This window comes from Danio rerio, chromosome 7, assembly GCF_049306965.1.
Source record: "Danio rerio strain Tuebingen ecotype United States chromosome 7, GRCz12tu, whole genome shotgun sequence".
Lineage (NCBI taxonomy): Eukaryota > Metazoa > Chordata > Actinopteri > Cypriniformes > Danionidae > Danio > Danio rerio.
In genome coordinates, this window is record NC_133182.1 from 57,363,160 (window position 1) to 57,387,560 (window position 24,401).

General features: G+C 38.4%; 1 protein-coding gene across 4 annotated transcripts in view; it reads left to right on the plus strand.

Annotated features, from left to right (window-relative positions):
- Positions 1 to 24,401, plus strand: part of ankrd11 (ankyrin repeat domain 11) — a 208,060-nt gene that overhangs the window by 178,932 nt on the left and 4,727 nt on the right. For 2 of the 4 annotated variants that reach the window (XM_005166577.6, XM_009303497.5), the window contains exons 5-12: positions 11,238 to 11,411; positions 13,092 to 13,292; positions 13,469 to 13,611; positions 13,718 to 13,865; positions 13,954 to 21,002; positions 21,178 to 21,276; positions 21,642 to 21,785; positions 24,294 to 24,386. In XM_005166577.6, the coding sequence (XP_005166634.1) occupies positions 11,238 to 11,411; positions 13,092 to 13,292; positions 13,469 to 13,611; positions 13,718 to 13,865; positions 13,954 to 21,002; positions 21,178 to 21,276; positions 21,642 to 21,785; positions 24,294 to 24,386 (8,051 nt within the window). The remainder of the gene's footprint in view (positions 1 to 11,237; positions 11,412 to 13,091; positions 13,293 to 13,468; positions 13,612 to 13,717; positions 13,866 to 13,953; positions 21,003 to 21,177; positions 21,277 to 21,641; positions 21,786 to 24,293; positions 24,387 to 24,401) is intronic. The other 2 variants (XM_005166578.6, XM_068222739.2) reach the window with 1 other exon arrangement.

A 24,401-nucleotide genomic window follows, 5' to 3' on the forward strand; every position in this document is an offset into this window, starting at 1 on the left:
TGTGCCTTAAAAAATGATATTTATTTTACCCCAGTATTTTCAATGAAGTTTTTTTCGCTAGCCTGTGGCTACAGGCAGTGCTAATGGCTACAATGGTCTTTCATCTCGTTTTACGCTTGAACAACTAAATGAATGCTTAAGTCTATTTAACTGATTGTATTTTAATTAAATTACAACATTGATGCGGTAAAAACAACCTTGTGAAATTGAAAATATACCCATTAAGCTTTCACCGGAAGTTTATCATCGGCTTTAACACTCTAGCTGTGCATAGATCCCATTGTCCACTGCTAAAAATATATTTTTTAATATGACGAGTCCCCCCACAGAGCTCGCTGAGGCCCTCTTGTAGACTGGGACCCCTATGTTGGGAACTGCTCCACTACACTATACTCACGCAACAAACATTATTTACAAATGTATTACCTGTTATTTAAAGCCTAGGCTTCATTCATTCTGCATATCGTTTCTTGAGGTGGTAAACAATCTTGAGTGCGTCAGCTCACCTGTAATTTCATGACCACGACATGTCATTATGCAATGTAATACATATAGATGGAATTGATATTTCTAAATATATACTACACTGACTCTTGGATAAAGTAAGCTTAATTTCGCAAGTCATATATTTTAATTAGCGACACTCACCAGCGCTTTTTAATTCAGATTATTTGGATATTTTTGGATTTTTCAATGTTTTGATGTAATAATTTTATCATGTACTCTACAGAGCAAGTAAAAGGCTTTAGGCCGAACAGTCATTTTTGTTGAGCCCTGGCCACTGATACAGATAGAGACTATATTACGTTTATCCATGTAGAAATGGAGGTAAAATGGAGCCAGCTTTTTATCTGTCACCGATGGTGTTCCCTGCCCTCCATTTTCTGGAAGATTCCATTTGAAATCCATAATTTATATAGCTGATATTTTTACATCTCCCTCTCTCCGTCTCTCTCTCTATCTCTCATGGGCTCTCGGGTTGGTTCTGCATTCAGGGAGACTGTGCAATTGTCTGTGCTACTTAGCTCTAGTGAAGGAGCAACCCAGAAGGCCCAAGAGCACTCAGGATCCTTCTCTCCATCTCGCCATCTTCCTGCCTCCATCTTATGTGTTTCCTCATTACCTCTGCCGAGCTTTCTTAGGCCGCAGACATCTTTGCTGCATTATGTATTAGAGGCAGAACTTGGCATGGAAATATAATGCAGTGGCACTCTTCTGACGAGCCTTCGCTAGCGGCGTCGCATTTAAGCACGCAAATAAAACCGCATTCCCAGAAGTTATTACAAAATGCGACTGGATTGCGAGGTGGCTTTTTTCGGGGGGGAATATGCATCACATGATTTGAGATCTCTAGGCTCGCAGGCTACAGCAGACGGTGGACGTGAGCTGTAGAGGAGGGAGAATGTTGTGGATAAGGGTGAAGGGAGTGGGTTGGCTGATAAGAGACAGTAATATTTGCTGCTCCACTGCTGCCCACGCCTTGCCTAACGCTGGCAGGCATGTGTGCTGGTACACTTGCACACGCAATTGGGCTCTGGCTAACATGCGCACACATTCGCATTGAGGACGTGTCTGTTTTCTGTAGGCAAGAGAGAAGTGATTCGCTGCTGTCTAACAGATCTGACCGTTGATGTTTTTTGCCCTTCATACAGCCAAACTATGGAGCGTTCCTCGTATTCCTGGAGGGTGGAATGTTTTTGTAGCATTGTTTTAGGCCATGCGGTGCTCGTATGAATGATTCACTATAGGTTGTTTTCAATCACGTGGTTCTGGTGACGTGCGAAATTCAGATGGAGGGCAGGAAGAAACAAACTGTATGGGAGACACAGAGGAAAGTCTGTATTTTTGCAATTTATACCACTTTTGCTATTTAAACCAGTAGATGTAAACAAATAATAAGCACACATGTTGAGCATGATTCTTATATCATGAAGAGAGCCGAGTTTTCTACTGAACTAAAATATATTGGCCTGTCATCGAGGTGGCATTTGAGCGATTCCAGCGTTATGGATGTGACATTTGCAGTAAAAACTCAAAACATAAATTCACATAGAAAGTATATGTTAACGTTATATTGAAGCTTTTGTTTATATTTTCTAGAACAATTCGCTTCATAGTTATGGACTTGAAAAATATCAATCTGTAAACATGTTTTGTACTTTAAATGCAGAAAATAAACATGCGCTATGGATATGACAAGAAAAGTCTGCAAGTTTACAGTATGCAGCATACTTGGTAGAAATTCTGTGAGTTAAACTGCAGAACCCAAAAGAAACAATGCTAATCAAAAGGATAAGAGTTGACTCTCTATAAAAAGAAAATGATTGGTTTTATTTTATTTAATATTTTCACATTTATGAGGAAAAAGTGTCGTTATGGATGTGACATCTCTCCGTTATGGATGTGACGGATGTGAAATTGCCACTTGATTGACTTTGGTAAATCAAATATAATAGTTTGAAAATATTGACAGATACATTTTTGAGTATTTCAAAAGTACAGTTACAAACTTTCTTTAACCAAAAAAACCCAGATATGGTTTACATATTTTGGTGAAAACTTAATTTTTTTTCATGGCAAGGTTGACATTTGCATGGAATTGCTCATATATTGTATAAGCTGTTAAGTTACATGAACAACAATACTACAGTGAGTACCACTGGTGTAACCGATACCAAATCTCACAGTTCGGATCACACTACGGTGTTTGAGTTAAGGATCAAACCATTTTTTGGAATCAGCCAAAAAGGGAGCAGACATTGTCATTTTCTTTTCATTAATACAAAAATATTACTGCAAAAACCCTTGGTTTTAACAAACATAACTCAGAACCTGCAATTTGAATAAAAGTGGGGGGAAAATACTCATTACAAAAAAAAAAAGATCTTTGCTACCGTTTCAGATAATGCTAAATGTAGAAATCTAGCATCTTGTACAGCATATCATATTTATTTTCAATTAATGATTCAACAATTCACACATAAAACTTCACGTTTCATTACAGGTGGATCATTTCTGAAAACTTATTCAGTGACATAATTTTGATGGTTGTTTGGTTACACAATGTAATTGTACAACATTCACCAGTGTCAAGTTCTATTAAACAGTGATTTTAATCTTTAACATAAACGGCAGTGGTTATATCTGAACTCTAATCTGTTCTCCCGGTACTTCTGTGTTATTTAATAGTTTGTAACTAACCGGAAAAGTGTAGAATTTGACTCTCTCTCTCGATCAAACGCAGATTTGAATGCAGCGCTTCGAAGGATTAAGAAACATATGCAAATCATTATCAAAGGCAAAATGCTTTCTTACATGTGATTTGAATGACACTGGAGGTGATTTCTCTCTGTAATTGTTATAAATGGGTTGGATTAACCTACAAGTTAAAAAAAAGTTATTAATCTGTGAGTTATGTGCGTTCTGAACTCTGGATTTTGATCTACAGGGATCACTGATCAACCATGATCCGTTACACCCCTAGTAATTACTCTAGTGTTTGGAAGAATACTATAGATAAGTACTTGAATTAAACTGTCAAAGTAATTATATTGTTGCTGTGGTAGGACAATACTAGAGTAATAAACAAATTATTCAACTTCTATTGCTTCATTTTCTATAATTAAACACCATCACTATACATCGCAGTTTTTACTTGCATTACAGTTGATCAGTTTAAAGTATTCAGTAGCATTCATTAACAAAAAGTTGTACACATACACTTCACTATGTGTTTCAATAATATGCTTATTAGAAATTACTATAGTTATTTTCTCCTTGGGGATATCTTCCAGACATCACAAAATAACGTGAACGCATACAAAAGCATGGACACAGAGTCTACATTATATTATTTATTTATTTTTGGAAGGGGGGAAAAGTGCACAACAATAATAACCAACTAGACTTGTCGCAAAGGTTGCATGTCTTTTTTGTTTGGTCGATGAACTTACCATCAACAAACATTCACCACTGCTGCGCTACGTTGTTTATTCTGCAGAATCGACAGTAAAGACTTGGATTATTGCAAAACAAGATGAAGATTTCATTGCAGTGATTACATGGCAGAGTACTTTATTTCTATTCTCCTGGGTTTTGTATAAGTGTGGTGGTGTTTGTATCTGATGTTTATGTAACACATGAATATATTTATACACATAGTTAGGCCTGTATATATTCCTTATTGGTGCTGTCAAATGAATTATCGCGTTAAAAAAAGTTTGTACACATGGATGTATTGAATAAATGTTTATACATGCCGCCTTTTCATTAGTTTTCAGGCAGTTTCTTAAACTTACCCTCCTTTAGGCACAAAAACCTTTGGAAGTCTATAAAATCTGTTCGGCGTTTCCCATTATGGCCAATTTAAACAATTCCAAACAACATAAAACAGAAAAATGTTGATGTTCTGATAGCAATTCCTATGTAGAAGAATCACTTTCTGCCCTCCACGCATGATCAATGCCTACGTTTATATGGACATCAGTAATCAAATGATTTGTTTTAATCTAAGTAAGACAATACTAGTAATAATAGGAGTTTATATGAGTTTCTTTTTGAATGTTTCTTTCATGATGTCGTTTCACATGTTATAGCACATATAAGATTAACATCATTGTGTCACCGTACTAGGGTTGTAACGGTATGAATTTTTCACGGTATGATAATCGTCTGAAACAATACCACGGTTTGACGGTTTCGCGGTATACGGTATGTTACAAATGTTACAAAATAATAGAACAGTGAAGCAAATTTGACTTTTTCCAAATAATATATTTTTAGTTACTATAAACAACACCACTTACAATGAACAAATAAAAATAAGAAAATAATAAATAATGTGTCAAAGTCCAAATAAAGTCCAAATAAACATGGTGCAAATCCTCAGTAAAAAAATAGATATAAATATTTACTATACTATAAATAGTTACATAACGAAACTAGATTCAATATGGAACATCCTTAGGTTTTATGTGCCAGCATGGATATGGTTGTCTATCGATATGGATTTGGATATGGTTGTCTGCAATGCAGACAAACAGCTGCATCTTCATTTGCGTCTTTTGAAAACAGCAAGAGCAGCAGTTCGTCTTTGCTGTGTCACTGTTTTGTCATGTTTCTGTGCTGCTGTGCATGCAAAAGTACTTAGTATGAGAATTATTTCATGAAAAACTTTTTTTTTTTGCGTTTTATTTAGCCGCGCATAAATGTATGCCTATCTCTCATTCCGTGTTGTTCAAAAAGCTTGGTCCACAAACAAAAGCGAAACCTATGCTTATTGGTTGTGATATAGCGAGTTTGAACCAATCTGGGCATGGAGGAGGGACAATGCATCAATGTATCATGTCTGGTTTGTCCGGAGACACAGTGACGAGCGTTTCTTTGTCAAATCAGCGTTGTCAAATGTTGATGATGTAACCGCACTGATTCCGGAGCCTCTGAAAGTCTGTGAATGTTATGTGATACAGCACTGGAAAGCTGAGATTCTCTTCTTTATGCCAATCTTTGAATTGTATGAATCGGATCAGCGGATCAAAAGTTATTAAACATTTAAGAGCAATACTTATTTTTAGCCGCGGGCGGCTGTCTCAGTCTTTAAGGGTTAAAACCGTTGATATGCAATTGTTCATAGTATGATAATCGTGCACGTTCAAATCGTGGTAAACCGTCATACCGGTATATTGTTACAACCCTGCACCGTACTATCCACATTTCCGCTAGAATTTTCTGTAATTTTGGGTGTTTCATTTTTATTTTGCCCACTTTAACTGCAGTTTGGCACTTTCACTTTCATTTAGGAAATTTCATGCATGCTCCTATGACAAACAAGGTATTGGATGAGAGTATGAACTGCTGAAAGAATGTTGTTTTAATAGAATTTGATACAGCATGCTGAATGGAAGAAAACAAACCTATGCATTTTACGATGAAGGTGTGTGTGGTCTTCACTGACTCGATAGGTGCTGTGTATAGTGTCAAACAGCATAGTGTTTGTGTGTGTGTGTGGGTGGACTATGCTGTCGCAAAAACTCAGAAAAAACCCACATGGCAGTAATAGTTTGATTAAGGTGTTTACATGTCTGTACTGCCCTTACATAATGTGACTAAAATTGGCATACTCCACATGTCTTAATTGTATTCCTGTTTAGTTCGATTATGACCTTAATCTGATTAAATTATTAAAAAATCGCGTTGTACAAGGTAGACTCTCAATCAGAGTATTGTCTTAAATCGCATTATAATCGAATCATTGGAGTATATCTAAACTTACTCAATGGCGTCATGTGAAAACAACCCATTGTGATTTTCATCGTATATATATATATATATATATATATATATATATATATATATATATATATATATATATATATATATATATCAGATTTGGTGGTTTCTAAAATGTGTGCACGTCTGTTTGGCCTGGGTTTCATTACCACATCCCCCAGCATTCAGAAGAGGTGAAGCATTCACACTGCCTCTGTGTTTGAGAAGCTCAGATGCTGAAGTCTGATACAACATATGTCCTCTGAGAAAACCACTTTTTGTGGAAGACTATCTTTGTCATGTGACTCATGAAACCAATCCCCCTACCCGCCACCCTTTTAACCCCATCCCCCATACTGTCCTTTCATCTGCTGTGCATAAAGAATTGACACAACATCCTGCGGGCACTTCCTGTCTCTTTTGCTTTCATTTCCTGTTTTCTCTGGGCAGCTCGCAGAGATTCTGTCAGTTTTGGTGTCATGTCATGTTGGGCGATTCTTATTAAATCAAGCATTGTTCTTAATACTGCTATAATTAATAGCTGTTTTTTTTTTGCTGTGAGTTTTGCAACTTGACACACACCATTTCATACCTCAAGTTACTATAGTTGTCATTTTACTTTCACCTTTCTGTTCAGTTTTATTTTGTTGGTCTTTTTTTTGACTGGTGGTAAAACCACCCAGCACACCTTAACAACTACAATCCAGCATGTTTGTTTCGCTTTTACACATTTACCATTGGAAATTTCCCTTGTCTGTTGGGCTGCCGTCCCTGTAACCCTCAGTCCCTGACCTAGATTCAGCCCTCAGTCTCAGAGGACACACAGTAAGCCGCTCTCTCAGACAGCATACCAAGAAATGCTACTCAAACCAACAATATTGCTGTTGTTTATTTTGAGTCAAAAGAAGGAACTAATGAGAATAAACGGCTAGATTTTAGCCTTCACCATCATCCTCCATAATCTGAGCTGAACATATGAGCTCATTCTGAAAATGTATGTGGTAATTTTTCAGTTGTTCTTTCTTCCACTCTTATGTTACAAACCACACACCTAGCCAGCTTTTCTGGTTTGGGTTGTTTATGACAAACAAGTTTTACCACCTTCATTACAGGAAGATTGTGATATAATACAGGGTGTTCGTGGGGTCTTAAAGTCCTAAATTTTAAAAACTAAATTTTAGACCTTAAATTCACAAAAATATTGTAAATGTTTAATCATTTAAAAAAGGTCTTAATTTTTCTCCGTCAAACTAAAGCTACCCAGTTTCAACACACAACCAATTATCAACAATCCATCTAAATAAAAATAATTTATTTTTAATAAAATTAAAAATATTTTAATTTTGAAAATATTTCAAAATTATGAAATCACAACAGCTTTTAGACGTTTTTTACAGCAAATTCTCTAAATTTAATTTGTTAATCAGGAAAACAAAACTATAAATAATTACATAATTCTTCATGACAATGACAGGGCAAAATATGCCTTTATAGGATCTTCCATTTTTTACAGAAATTATTTACAGAGGTAGGGGGTGGACATAATACAATAGGCATGAAACTTAGGGTTATATATTAGAAATGAGTTCGGTTAAAAAAATGTAGAAAAAAATATAGACATTAAAAATATGTGGCTTTGAAATAAAATTATTTTGTGTTATTTTTGGCAAGCAAAATACAAATTCTATTTAGTGTTTAGCTTCGTATAAGTCTAAAATTTCATTTATAATGGTCTTAAAAGGGTCTTAAAGTCTTAAATTTTACTTGATAAAACCTGCAGAAACCGTGCAAAATACATTGACCAAAAAAAAAAAAATTTGATCTGATTCGGTTCCTCTAGTAGGGTGTCCACAGGGTCCTAAAAAGTTTTAAAATGTCTTAAATCCTAAAAGCTAAATTTTAGGCCTTAAAAAGTCTTACATTTACTGAAATATTGTGTTGTAGGTCTTAAATCTTTTTTTATTACTAGTTTTAAATTTCCTTGTAATTAGTTTTTTTCTTAATTTTATTATTATTGTAGAAAGCTATGTTTTGTTCTATTCTTGGTAAGGATTATGGAGTGTGTGAATAAATATATTTAAGAAATAATACAAATTTTTTTAAATAAAGCAATTAGACGTTTATAATGGTTTAGTTATCTTATAACTTAATATATTTAAAATGTGTTTTGGTATTTTGCAAGTGTATTGATTGTGTTGCTCCCAGTGTTTGTGTCTAGTGCAATAAAATTTGATCCGTCTTAACAACAAAGGCTGCTTTGTAGACTGCTTTGTGGGTTAAAAAGAATTGTTGTCATGTTGCCACCACACGGCTTTGCATTTTAGACTGGGTGTAAAAGGAAATGTGATGTCATCGTTTACATTTACTTAATGGGTCTGTTTTTTGTTCTGTTGGAACAATTAAACGTTTCATTACTGTGTTTTTTTTTAAATGGGCAAAACAAATTATATATTATTTCAATTAGATTTTGTTTGTTCATGGGATTTGAGTGCTTTTGAAAATTGATATTAAATCTTTATAATGGTTTAGTTATCTTATAATTTAATATATTTAAAATGTTCTTTGGTATTTTACAAGTGTATTAATTGTGTTTCTCCTAGTGTTTGTGTCTAGTGCAATTAAAATTGATCCGTCTTAACAACAAAGGTTGCTTTGTAGACTGTTAAAGAATTTTTGTCATGTTGCCGCTACATTGCTTTGCACTTTAGACCGAGTGTTTTGAAGAAATGTGATGTCATCATGTACATTTATTTATTGGGTCTGTTTTTTTTGTTCTGTGGAACAATGACAAGTTTAATAACTATGTATTTTTTTAAAACTTATTACAATGCTTGTTCATTTACTACAATTTGAGCTGTAGGGCAGTGGTCCCCAATCTTTTTATCATCGCGGACCGGTCAACCATCAAACGTTTTTTCCGAGGATGACAAGCTGACAATACATTGCTGCAACTCTGATACAAGTTTTACTTGTAAAGAAAATGTCTGCACTGTTTGTGTGTTCTGTTTTGTCTGAGATAACAAGTCTGCTGAATTGTGTATATACAATGCAAAGTATGAAGCTGATTGGTCAGTTCTTGTGCACCCGGAGCATTTATTCAACTGAGTGTGTCTGCCAAGCTACGCACCTCCATTGAAAATAACAAACTTGTGGAAACTCCTGAAAAGACACGATATGCGAATGCCCCTAAAAGGCTGCCATCATTTGCAATCTCCAGCAATCGATCTTCAAGGACAGACATGTTGAATTCACCTGACTTGTTGACAAATGGGTTGCAGATCCATTCCTTGGCAGTTTGCAGGTCTTTCACTGGGCCTTTTCCTCTTAGCAAAGAAACTTTCCAAACGCGTTTGTTTCTTACTCATTTTGCTGCTTGTGGGTTAAATTTTGCCATTCAAATGACAGAGATGTAAGCAAGTGAATACCGTATTTTTTTCCAAAATAAAAGATTGTTCAAACTTAGATAATAATTAAAACTGAAATAAATAACGATTTCTTGTGCAGCCTGGTACCAATTGATCCACAGACTGGTACCAGTTCATGGCCTGGTGGTTAAGGACCACTGCTTTAGGGTTCTTTTGAGGCAGGGTTGCAATGATTAGTGCATAATTCCGCTGTTTTACATATATATACATATATATATATATATATATATATATATATATATATATATATATATATATATATATATGTTTCTCTTATTTATAACGAATCATTGTTTTGCATATATACAATGCAATGCTTTTTAGTAATGATCCTGGGCTTATTCATGAATATAATTGTTTTGTTTCAAGGTATCAGATTATGGAAGCATAAGCATGAAAATATGCAAAATGAAAAACATTCTGCAGTTCACTTTACTTTTAATACAATAAGTGAGGATGAAAAGCTTGATCCTGACATCAGAGGACTTTTATATTACTGTACCATAGTCATTACATTCTATTTTAGAACACAAAAGTACAAGCTCTGCGTTTTTCAGTTCCCTTCATCCGGCCTTTATAAACATGTTTAGGCTGCTGCTGCTGCTCATGTTCTTCAAGATTTGGATCACAGGAATGCATCTAAATGGCAAGAGCGTGTGTGTTCAAAAGGTTGGGGTACATTACATGTAATTGTTTACAGGTGTTAGCGAATATTTATCAGCCCCAACCGTGAAGAATAATTCCTGGAAAAATCCCGTTACTGGAAGCATTTGTCTGGCTTCCTCTACCTACAAATTATGCTTGTGGCCTTGAGCAAATCACAACGTCGAAACGGCAAGCCAGCTAGTAGATCTTCTATAGATTAGACAATTGCAGAAATCTAGATGACAGGACTGCTGTACCTCATTGGGTTTTTATTGGCGTTAGGAATGCCCGTGAGACATTTGGGCATGTTTGCATAGTTTGAGGCTTGGGGGGTTATATTAGAATCTGGCAAACACTAAGACGGCTATCCTACTGTAAGTCGATAGCAAGGCCGAGACTTGTGCAGTGAGTAGGACATGTGCATTGTGGCGCGGATATGTTGACAATGACATACTGAGAATAATTGATGGGCATTTCTGTGAAGAGCAGCTGCTTTTGTCCAAATGCAGTGGTGACCTTGTCTCTGCCACATTGAAATGTGAACACCGGCCATTTTGTAATCGGTGACAGGCTGCCAAGTCATAGCCTTAAAGAAACACGTGCACACACACACACACTAGACTGGCAGTGATGGGCCCCTCCCTCCCCATAAGGCTAATATCAAACTATGGCTGGTGCCACCAGAGGGCTTTCACATAGGCCGAACAGCTGGGAATTCACCAAAGGTTTCACTTGACCTTCAGGCTACTAAGAATGGCATAGATGGGATGCACTTAATTGCACATTAACTTGAGCTAGCGTACATACAAGGTCACACAACTGAGTAAAAAGGAGTTTGTCTGTTCAAAAGCATTTCTGAGGCTGGTTTGCGAATTAACATGCCCGTTTTCTTCTCAACAGAAAAACAAGGTCCAGAGCGGAAGCGCATTAAAAAAGAGCCCACTAACACCAGGAAGTCAGGCCTGCCGTTTGGGATGGGCATGCCAGGGATCCGGGCCGGGTACCCACTCTCAGAGCGGCAGCAGGTGGCTCTTCTCATGCAGATGACGGCGGAGGAGTCCGTAAACAGTCCAGGTGCGTGTTTGTCATGAGCGCCACGTCTCGGGGGGCCACAAGTAGGAGGGGGGCCCGGCGGCTTCAGTAGCTTCCACTGTCCCCGCAGCACTCTTACGCTATGCATCATTTAAAAACACACCACAGCACTTAATTAGAATTCAATTAAACAAGATAACCCTCATCAATTTCCATTACTTCAGCGAAATGAACCTCTGCAATCTTAATCCACTGTTTTTCATCAGCCCTCTAGAACTGTTGATAGAGCAGCAAGGGACTTGAAAGTACTGTTCCAAAATAAATTTCTGATTCAGATTTGATTGGATTTGCGCCTGTGGTATCGCAATCTAACGTTGCAGCTTGTGAGGGAAAACAAAACTTCTAATGGCTATTGAGTTTTCCTGGGCTAGAGCATTTGTAATAAGTGCTATATCTATCTCTAGTAAGTATGTGTCTATTAGATTTGTCAAATTTAGTTATTCTTCCACTAATAGTTAAACAGATTTATTTTTTCCAAAACAAAAGGATACTGGAAATGCCAAAGAAAAATACAGCCCCACCCCTGCAGAGCTCTTTTGCATGCCAGCTATTGTTGTGCAGTCTTGTGCTTGTTCTGTATTGAAGCATCTCAAAAAAAGTCATCTAATGATTTTCATGTTGTTGCTAATATATTTTTCATGTTTGCTAAAAGAATAGTTGGTTTATTTAATGCAGTAAAAATTCGTTTATGACAGTATTAACCAAATACAAACAGTGAAAATCTGTTAAAATTGCTTAATTCAGTCCAAGATGTGAAACAGGAAGAAGGTGCAATTTGACGCAGGCAAAAGTTATCCGTTTAAAATGTTTGTGCAAGACTGCCATCTAGAGGTTGTACAAAGCTCAGTTACTTGCTTTAACTCTGTTTTTAATTGTCATTGGTTCTCACGTTTTTTCTTGAAGGCCCAAATGCAGGTTAATACCTCTACTCTACAGATGTATTGATGACAAAACTACTTAATTTAAGGAAACAGCTTTCAGCAGTTTGAAGAATGGCCCTTTTTTAAGGATCCATTAGTATTTGTATAGTTGTGAAAACAGACTTGAAAAAATTACAGGTTTCTGTTAGAACCCAGGTTCTTAAAAAATGAGTTTTAGTGGTGGATAAATGAAAGATAATAAGACTTGGCCTAACTACGATGTACTTCAAAACAGAAATACAATGTACTTAATGTGTTCATAATGTATTACAGAACACTTCTGGTGATATTCAGGTGGGATACAGGTAGGTTTAGGGAATGCTTTGGTGGTATGGGTAGGTTTAAGGGTGGTTTAAAGTGTAAGGGATTGTCAACAATGTAATTATAAATGTAATTACCAATAGTATCTGGATGCAGCCTTTATGATGCAAGCTGAGATTGCATCTCTCAAAGATGCAAGTATTTAATCAAGTATAAGTACAATGTTAAAACGTGTATTAACACAATAAGTACATTGTAATGAGTACATATACGTTATGGCCACTTACCCTTTTATTTAAAGCTACTTACGATTGAAGACAGATAAAGCAACAATGTGCAAGTGCTGTGACAAATCAAACAGTCCAATAGTGTTTCATGTGAAATTATTCTTAATGATCATGTTTAACTTTTGCCTCTAGTGGCCATTATTAAAATATGTTTTTGTAAGTAACCTAAATTAATAACTGATATTTGTGTTCAGACACAACACCAAAGCACCAGTCACAGTCAAGTCTGGGTCAGAAGGGAACGCCAAACTCTGCCTCAAAAACCAAAGACAAAGTTAACAAGAGGAACGAGAGGGGTGAGACAAGGTTGCACCGGGCAGCCATTCGTGGAGAGGCACGCCGCATAAAGGAGCTCATCAATGAGGGGGCTGACGTGAATGTAAAAGACTTTGCAGGTAAGTGCAGCTTTCAGAGATCAGTTTCAGAGATCAGTTGCTTTTTTTCCATCGTTTCATGTTGATGTGTGCTGTTAATATCGAATAGGACAGAATGATATAGATTATTGCAGTTTGGAACTATTTGAAATGCACATGAAATTCTTCCAGTAATGTAGGAATGCTTTTTATTTTAGGCTGGACCGCACTACATGAGGCTTGTAACAGAGGGTATTATGATGTGGCCAAACAGCTGCTGGCAGCCGGGGCCGAGGTTAACACCAAGGGCCTGGATGACGACACGCCTCTACATGATGCATCTAACAATGGCCATCTCAAAGTAAGTGACTCAGAAATTATACATTACATTTTTTTACACAAGATAGCACACAATTTTAGGACCTTGTTTTTATTGATTATGTCACACCTACATTCTGGTTTTGTAGGTAGTGAAGCTGCTGTTACGATATGGAGGTGATCCTTGTCAAAGCAACAGAAGAGGAGAGACTCCGTTAAAAGTGGCAAATTCACAAACAATGCTTAATTTGTTGTTGGGGAAAATCACCTACTCCTCCAGTGAGGAGAGTTCCTCTGGTATGTATCATGAAGTGCATCTGTTTGCATGTATTCCAGAAAGTGCTTAACAGGAAATGTTACTAATAAAAGTTCTTGTGCTTCTCAGCAGATTCTTCTGAAGAGGAAGATTCCCCATCGTTTGCCCCATCTAGCTCTGTCGATGGCAATAATACGGACTCAGAGTTTGAGAAGGGCTTAAAATTAAAAGGGAAGGGCATGGACCCACCCAAATCCACCACCACTCCAGTCAAGGATGAGTATGAGTTTGACGAGGACGATGAGGAGGAGCGTGTCCCACCTGTGGATGACAAGCACCTGCTCAAGAAAGAGTTCCGCAAGGAGCCTGTCAGCAAAACAAACAACTTAATCTCCATACCCAAGATGGAGGTCAAAACCTATTCCAAAAGCAACTCGCTAACACCAAAGAAGGCTGTGCGCAGGATCCTGTCAGACAGCAACAGCTCGGACGAAGATGACAGAACATTGTGTTTCACACCCACGACCACACCAAGGCAACCTGCACCTCAAACTAACATCAAGAGCAGAGACTCGACGTCACTGAATTCCAAGCAGCAGAAAGAGAAAAGTAAAGTCAAAAAGAAAAGGAAGAAGGAGACAAAAAATAATGTTAACAAGGAGGTGCGCTTTAATAAAGTGAATAAGTTCTGCACCTCAGACTCAGAGATTGGGGACCTCGAGAGTGAAGACGATAAAGGGTCCATTCAGAATACAAATTGTGTAAAGGACTCTTCTACATTGAGCCTTAAAGACCCCTCTGTCTTTACCTCTTTGTCAGTCACGTCTTCCTCCTCGCATGGGAGTTTGAACTCACAAAAACACACACAGTCTTTGGCAGAGCAGCACCCAAAGCAGTGGAGGACAGATGGCTGGAAAACAGTATCTTCTCCGACAATGTCTGATGTCAGCTCCCTTTCGGACTCGGTCAGAACACGGCTCTCCAGTGAGTCAGACTACTCATCTGCAGACTCCAGTGTTGAGTCTGTGAAACAGGTAAAAAAGAAAGTGCAAGACAGCAGAAAGAAAAACAACACGCATGTCAATGCGGTAGACAAAAAGAACTCTGAGCTTTATAAGACTTCAAACACTGAGGGAGCCATTTCGAAAGCAGACAAAGATGGAAAAGTGTTAAAGAAACACAAAGTGAAACACAAACACAAAAGTAAGGAAAAAGATAAGGCTCCAAGTGTGGTGTTGAGTCAGGACATGAATGAAAAATTTGTCAAGAGCTTCTCTTTTGACTTTGACGATACACGGCAGAAGTCGCTCATTGTTGAGACAGAGTCTCCTTCAGAAAACAGAGTCAAACTCTCCAAACATGAAAAAGATCATTTCAAGAAGGAAGACAGACTGTCTAAGGGTAAATCTGAAGACAAGGACTGGCCAGTTAAGGAAACTCAAAGGGTGGTTAAAGAGGAGAAGTCAAAAAAGACAAAGGAGTCAAACAAGGAAAAGGTGAACAAAGAAGAGCGGGACAAACCTTTAAAGACCGAAAAGGAGAGAAGCATAAAAGACAAGGCAAAGGAGGAGAAGCAAAAAGCCCATAAAGATGATAAAAAGAAGAAGTCAAAAGATAAATCTCTTAAAACTGACAAAAAGAATGAGCAAAAAGAAGAAAAACATTTTAAATCTGAGAAAAGTGTCAAAGAAGAGAAGGAAAAGTCTAAGAGGGATAAAAGCATCAAGGAGGAACCTGACTATGACGACTTTGACTTAAAAAATCACTTACTTGAAGACACCAAGATGAGTGCATCAGATGACCCCCATGATCGGTGGCAGTCGGATATGTCTTCTGACAGTTCATTGTATGGAGATGATAGCTGGGATACCCCGGTTAAAGAATACAAAGCGAATAATGCTGTCAAGTTAATTGTAGAAACAGTAAAGGAGGAAAGCAGGGACAGAAGGAAGGAAAATAAATTCAAAGACAAAAAAACAGATCATGCAGACAAGCGTCCTGAAAAGGAAACTGCATCAAAGAAGAAAGACAAGGACACATCTGACAAGAAAACTGAAAACAAAAAAGACTGGACGGACAAACAAAAGTTCAATTCTGGTCAGACAATGGAAAAGGAGAAGAAACGAAAAGAATCAGCCGAAAGCGTCAAAGAAAAGAAAGATAAGGATTCTGTGGACTGCGGCAGAGACAGAAAGGATTCTTATGAGTTTACTAAAGAAAGGAAAGACTCCAAAGCAAAACAAGAATCTCTGAGAGATGATTATGGGAGCGAGGCCTTCTTTAAAGACAAACCAGAGAGTGAAACCACTTGTAAGTCTGACCCTAGGGAGAGGAACCACTCTGGAAAGGAAAGGGAAAAGAAAATTGATGGTGTGGAAAAGAAAGACAAGTCCAAAGGTGAAAAACACAAGGACAAGCCCAAGGACAGAAATTTGGACCAGGAAAAAGAGAAACCTGAGAAAAACGCCATTGATCGATCACTAAAAGAGAAAGATCTAGAACGGGCCTCCAAAGACAAGCGGGATGGGGTGAAAGAAAAGCATAAAGATTCTCACAGCAAGGACAAAGAAAGGAAGATGTCATCTGAACAGAGTAAAGACAAAAAAGAAAAGGCATCCCTGGACAAACATGCTGACAAAGAAAAAGATTTCCTGGAATTTAAGAAAGAGGAGAGAAAACCTGAGAAGAAAGAGAAGACGTGGTATACAATCGCAGATATTTTTACTGATGAGAGCGAAGATGAAGATGACAATTATAATGGGGGTGTTGCAAAATTAAGCGATTCACTGGGACTGTCAGATTCTCACAGAAAAGATTCCACACCTGACATAGACGAAATGGATAATTTCCAAACAGATAAACATAAAAAATACTCTGAGGGGAAAACACATTCCATAGAAAAACAAAAGGATAAAGAACATAAAGATAAGAAAAAAGAGAAGGCTGCATTTGATGCTGGAAAAGAAAGAAAAGCCTCCATGGAAAAACACAAAGATAAAAAGGACAAAGATTCAACTGAAACAAAACACAAGGAACGTAAGGATAGATCTTCTGTGGATTCAAATCAGGAGAAGAAAAGCAAGCTGAAACTTCTTGACAAGAGGGATGTCAGTGACGAAAAGAGCAAAAACAAATACAAAGACAAGACAGAGCACTTAAAAGACCGGAAACTTTCAAAGGGGAGTGGTGAAAATGAGAAATCTTTATTGGAGAAGCTTGAGGAGGAGGCAATGAATGATTATAAAGATGATTCCAATGATAGAAATAGTGAAATTTCATTAGACAGTTTCACAGATCGAGGTCATGAGCCTGTGCTAAGCAACTTCTACGATTCGTCCAACATCAGCATACCTGACATGTCAGAGGAGAGAAGAGAGTCACTGTCTATCACTAATCCACAGGACAGGTTCAAAGAGAAAGAGAGACATAGACATTCCTCGTCTTCATCATCCAAAAAGAGTCATGACAAAGAAAAGGAGAAAGTCAAGAAAGAAAAGAGTGAGAAAAAAGACAAGTCAGAGGAGATAAGAGAAAGTTATGGTCGCAGAGAAAGCTTGCCCTTTGACAAAGAGCCCATGCCTTTAGAGGCTGATCCTTACACTTTTCCATATGGCTCCAAAGTTGATGGCGAAGATGACTTGGACAAGACTCTAGAGTTTGAGAAGGAGATGTCCAAAAAAGACAAGACAAACAGTATCATGAACAGTGATAAATTAAAAGACAAAAAGAAGAAAGAGAAACACAAGGAAAAAATAAAAGAGGAAAAGCATAAATATTCGGATGGATTGGGGTCCTTCAGACACTCAAAAGAAGAACAAAAATCAGGACTGAAGGAAAACACTCAAATATCAAGTATTAAAGAGAAATCAAAAGAAGACTGTTCTAAATTTGACGGCAAAAATAAGGACAGGATTAAAGATATAGTGGATAAAGACAGAACAGACAGCAAGTCAAAAGTCAAAGATGAGAACGACAAATTCAGCCAGTCAAAGGAGACAATAAGAAAGGACAACCGCCCTCGTGAAAAGCTTTTAGTTGATGGCGATTTAAGACTAACAAGTTTTGGTAAAATGCTAAGCTTGAAAGATCAGGAGATAGAAGAACGCCATAAGAGACACAAAGAGAGAATGAAACAGATGGAAAAATTGAGGCATCGATCAGGCGACCCAAAACTCAAAGATAAAACAAAGTCAAATGAAGAACTAAAGAAAAATCGCAGTGAACTCTCCAAAAAAACTGGTTCGGTGGATGCTGCTTTAAAAGAGAAGAAGATTAAAGAGATTGGCCTCCCAACCCAAATGATGTCACCTGATAGAAAGCCACAACCTATTGACAGTCAGAACTCAAAAGACTGGCTTGCTGGTCACCAAATGAAGGAAAGTCTTCCTGCATCTCCACGACCTGACCAGAACAGACCAACAGGTGTTCCCACCCCAACATCTGTGATCTCATGTCCAAGCTATGAGGAAGTCATGCAAACTCCACGCACGCCATCCTGCAGTGCAGAGGACTATTCAGATATCATGTTTGATGGTCTTGAGTGTCATAATTCCTCAGCCACCACAATGTCCATGAATGCTTGTTCCCCCTCCTTCTTTGATAGATTTTCTAACTCATCAAATACTTTCCAGGAGGGAACGTGTATAACACCAGCAAAGAACATGCAGTTACCCCTTGTAAGTCGCTCTGTCACCTCTGACGTCAGAAGACCACTTGATGTTGAGTTCAAAGCAGAAGCAGACAAGTTACTACGACAACACGTTCAAGAAGGCACAGAATTTGAGTCTTCAGCCTCACAACTTTCTGAGGACAAGATGGCAGCAGACAGACTTAATTGCCTTTCCTCGTGTTTTTCACCCACTGCTGACATGTCTCCCAGGCCTGACCTATTGCAACATGAAAGATTACAAGATGAAGTGTCTGCTGTAAATTCCATCAGTGATGGTAATGAATACTCAGGGTGTGTGTATAACAACTATCTCATGAAGCCCTCAACTCCAGTCCATAGACCTGACCCCCAAGAGCCTTGTCTGGATATAGCTGCTCCTCCAACTCCAGCTCCTGCAGCTCTGCCCCCCATGGATATAGATGATCTCTCAGAGCCACACCAGAGTGGACCTGGTCTAATGCCAGCTCACCCTGTCAGTGTAAGCGACTACCTACCTCCTGTTGTTGAAGAGCAGGAAGATGAGGAGGAGGAGGAGGAGGAAGAAGAAGACAATGATGATGATGATGATTTTGTTGAGGACCCCACAGAAAGTCACCATGCTCCAGAGGAGAGCATGCAGGCTAGAAACAATCCCACTTATTTACTCGGGATCGAAGAATCTGACAAAAAGGCTTGGCTTGAATGTTCAGATAGAAGAGATCCTGATGTGCTTCCCATTACACCAGCCCATCCACAAGACAACTACATGGAAAACTCATGTGATCAGTCTTTAGGCTGGAATTCAGAAGCACTCATGAAGTCACCTCATGAGAGTTACAGAGAGGTTGAGGCAGCAGTCTCAAAAATTAGCAGTCCATATTCACATTCTGATTGCGATTTGCAGCACATCCCAAATGTAATCCCTGTGACGCCACCTCATTCTACTTACTCCAGAGCATACTGTCCATCGCAGATTCCTGACTCTCATTATGAGGACCCCAAAGACACAGTGGAAGACCTTCCATCACCTGGAAGACCTGTAGCAGAGACACTGGAGTCCGAATCACCTCAGCTAGAAAATTTCTTCACTGATTGTAAACCAACCCCTGAGGAAAATCAGATGGACCTAGAGTTGCCATGCATGATTAAAGACAATAGACAAGAGTCTCCCACCTATCCTGCAGAGATCAGCATGCCTGTAGCCCCACCAGTCAGCGAAGATCCTGTTGTTTCATGGGCAGATCCATTTTCTGGTGCAGCTGATGAAATGGATGACATGGGTCCCTTCTCTATACCAGAACTTCCTTTTCAAGAGAAGGAGATGCAGGACCCTGATATAACAGCCCCAGAAATTGCAGAGAATAAGCATTCCCCTACTCTGACGAGACCGCCAGTTATTGAGACAAGCGAAAATGTTGAAATGATCAATGTTGACCTGTCAAGTTTGTCTAAAGCTCCATGTTCTCCTACAGTTGTGCCTCATGATGAATCTAGTCAGGATTTGGTTCCTCCAGTAAGTAAGGATGACTATACACCTCAATGCGAGTTGGAGCCAGAGCCTCAGAACATCCCAGATGTTCTTCCCATCAAAGAAACTATCTCAGAGGAAAGGGGTGGATTTGAAGGCATGGATATAAACAATGATAACTTGTTAGCTACTGAGGAACAGGACCATGAATACAGGAAAAAAGAAATAAACCCAGATGCTATGATGCCATCTGTAATGGTACAATATTTGGAACTGCCAGTCACCACAAAACCACATTTATTAGGACAAAACCCAGTGGTTGCTCTGGGGCCTTCCTGTAGCCCTCATCTTACTGTTCATATTCCAGCCGTGTCAATGCCTACCAGCACCCATGTATCAGAGACTCTTGAGACAACTGCCAAGTTGTCAGTGACTATACCGGTGTCTGAGGCACCCAAGAAAATTGAGGAAATACCTCAGAGAATTACCCGGAAAAAGGCTCAGATGCTGGCCAATCAAAACAAGCAGAGCGCCACACTAAGCTCATCAAGCATCACTCATTCAGTATCCTCATCACCAATTACAACGAGTGTTACCACCTCTTGTGTCACAGTAGAAAAGGAGAAAGAGACCATCAGCTCAAGTAATGTTCAAACATCCGCACCCTCTGCACCTGCATTAATCACAAAAACAAAAGGCAGGCCCATTGAGGATGATGACAACCAGTCCCAACATCCACGCAAGAGAAAGTTTCCAAAATCAGGCCAGCAGCAGGTGCAGGTTCAGTTGGTGAACACAGCAATGAAGCAGACTCGGGAGATGATCCAACAAACTCTAGCAGTCATTGTGAACGCCATCAAATTGGATGAAATCGAGCCATACCACAGTGACCGTTCCAACCCCTATTTTGAATACCTTCAGATCCGCAAGAAAATCGAAGAGAAGAGGAAGATCTTGTGTTACATAACCCCTCAAGCCCCTCAGTGTTATGCAGATTATGTGACATACACGGGCTCCTATCTGCTTGATGGCAAGCCTCTTAGCAAGCTTCATATTCCTGTGGTAAGACATTTGTTTTTATAAAGACCCCTTAACAGTGTTCTAACCAATTTAGCATACCATTTTGGACCATATTAAGACATTATATGTTTAAGCTGTAGGTATGCTTAGCTAAACAAAATTAAAATTCCGAGATTTCCTAAATAAAAAGTTGTGGCATATTTCCTTGTTATTTTAGATTGCTCCACCACCATCTTTGTCAGAACCCCTGAAGGAGTTGTTCAGACAGCAAGAGGCCGTGAGAGGAAAACTAAGACTACAACACAGCATTGAGAGGGTAAACTTTTACTCTTTGCCTTTAGACTTTTTTTGTTTTCTCCCCTCTATGCATCCCAGAGCTCATTTCAGAAGTCACCCCATTAGGATGCAATGATCACACTGCACAAATCCTTTGATGAATCATCAAAGGCTTTGTGTAATAGAATAGCAACTTATTTGAAATACACTTCCACTTCCAACTAAACAAGTGTATTTCAGTATGATCAGTCTCCTCATTTCATCTCATTTTCTTCTGATGTTCTTACTGCGACTACCAGACCTTGATCCCTTTAAAAGACCGGCTTTGTCCCTGGATTAGATGAATAGGGTATCACTGAATCAGTCGAATGTCCAGTCTAACTATAATTTTATGTCCCCTTACAGGAGAAGCTGATTGTATCCTGTGAGCAGGAAGTGCTACGTGTTCACTGTAGAGCAGCAAGAACGATCGCAAATCAGGCCGTTCCTTTTAGTGCTTGCACAATGCTGCTGGATTCAGAAGTCTACAACATGCCATCAGAAAGCCAGGTGAGGCTTCATTTTAGCTACTTTTGTTAACACATCCAAGATTTTACAGAGATTTGAGCGATCAACATTCATAACAGATGTAATTTCCCCATGTCTGTTATTTTGTTTTTTTAATTATGTTAATACTTTAAAGGTGCAGTAGGTGATCTGCCTAAATGCTAACCACTTAGCATCATATCTTTGGCACACAGTCCAAAGCCACGCCACCTGAAATCACAAACACACACATTAAAGATGACAGAGACCCACTAGATCAGTGGTCACCAAACCACCAACCTGAACAAACTAATCAAGGTCTTACTAGGTATACTTGAAACATCCAGGCAGGTGTGATGAGGCAAGTTGGAGCTAAAGTCTGCAGGGACACCGAGATTGGTTACCCCTGCACTAGATCATATCATTCGCCAGTTAGAAAACTTTATAGTACTATATATTAATACAATTCTGTATGAAAAACTGTTATATCTAGCACATTTTTAGTTGTGTAGCAAGCAAAACTTATCATAATGTGTAATATTTCATGCATGCAAGGATCGCTGGACTCACAGTCTCATGCGCTTTCTTACAGCTACTACTGTATGCTTAGTGGTTGGCTGGCGGCGTGCAGAAATTACATTTATTACTAGGCCACACAGGATCACAGGTTGTCATTGTTCAAAAATGACCAAATGTGAATATAAAACCAACTTCAGCTCAGTAAAGCAGGCTAGGCATGAACAGTGCTATTTACAGATGTTTTGTTGTTAAACTAAATTAAAAAACTACATTATCAATGCTGTAAAACAGGGATCACCAAACTTGGAGTATCGTAATTCAAATCTTAATAGCTGAAATAAAGAATAATAGCCTTTTAACTTTTATTTAATCTTTACAATGCAACTCCATCTAAATCCACTTATTTGTATACTCGTAATATATCTACTAAAAGACAGAAAATATGACTTTACAAAGTGTATTGTAAATAAATCAAATGAACACTTGCATATTAGTCAATTTAAAAACTAAATAATTATAACATTATACACATTTACAAAAGTAAATAAATAGACTCAATGATGGGCTAAAAATCTGGGCTACATTTCTGCGCGCACAGATTCCGCGTGGACCTTTATATAACCCATTCCTAAAATAACACAATCTACAATTTTAGTTTTAAAGCATAACATAACCTGTCTAACAGAAATACTTCAGCCATTGGTGTCATCCTTCCTCCAGTATGTAAAAGTAACTCCAATATTGATTCAGGATTTTAAAGTTTTGATTCAGCATTTGTTTTTACCGCTGTCACTCGTGTCCATGTAAACTCAGCGTATGCACGCGCATCGGCGGATCTGTGTGAACAGGGGTGCGCAGTTGTACAAATCAACATTTGCTGACATACAGTTAGGGCAACTTATCGGAATTATGCGAATTATCAGCTTGACAATTTTTAATTGAAATATTTTAGTCTTACCCAGAATAAAAAAATATATGTAAAGACATTTAGATCATTTACTTTAATCATCACTGGTGGAATGTGAAGAGAAACCACGGCGAATGAAGTTCTGCACAAGACTTTTGGCCAGCGGAGAAATTAAAATGGTCGTGCCCAACTGAGTCTGGTTCTCTCGAGGTTTTTTTTCTTCACTCCCATCAGGTGAAGTTTTTTTTCCCTCTCCGCTGTCGCCACTGCCTCGCATGGTTCAGGATTGGTAGAGCTACGCATCGATGAATTGGCTCTTCAGTGTTTGAACTCTCAGTAATGATTAAATCACACTGAACTGAGCTAAACTGAACTGAACTGAACTTAAACACTAAAACCTGAACCACACTGTTCTAGTTACTGAACCACACTGTTCCAGTTACTATGACCATTTATGTGAAGCTGCTTTGACACAATCTACATTGTAAAAGCGCTATACAAATAAAGCTGAATTGAATTGAAGAGAATTTCAACCAGCATAACCAAAATTATTTCTGAGGACAATCTGGCTCTCGGATAAGACGTTAAACTGAATTCCTGGCTCTCTGTGGTCATTGAAAATCCCATGGCACTTCTCATAAAGAGCAGGGGTGTAACTCCGGTGCCCTGGCCAAATTCCCTCCATCGGCCCTTACCTATCATGGCCTACCAATCATGACCTATCCACATGAATCTGCTCTATCACTGTCTCTACTCCACCTATAGCTGGTGTGTGGTGTTGGATGCTGCACACTGGTGGTGGTGTGGAGAGACCCCCTCATGATTGTGAAACACTTCCGGTATATGGCCATACATTATAAATGCGCTATATTAATACACATTACATTACAATCACCAACTGCACCTTTAACATTAAAAACATACTAGCGTGTGTGAATAACACGTTTATATTCATGGCAGTCTGAACTGTGAGGTGCAAAATATTAGTAAATAAAGAATTACACTGAAAATAAAATAATGGCAATAGAGGTTCAGTCAATCCAGGTTTTAATGTTGTCCATTCCTACAGAGACTGAGTTTAATTTGTAACAAATCTTGCTCTTCAGGGGGATGAAAACAAGTCTGTGAGAGATCGCTTCAATGCTAGGCAGTTTATCTCCTGGATTCAAGATGTGGATGATAAGTACGACCGTATGAAGGTGAGGAGTTTGCTC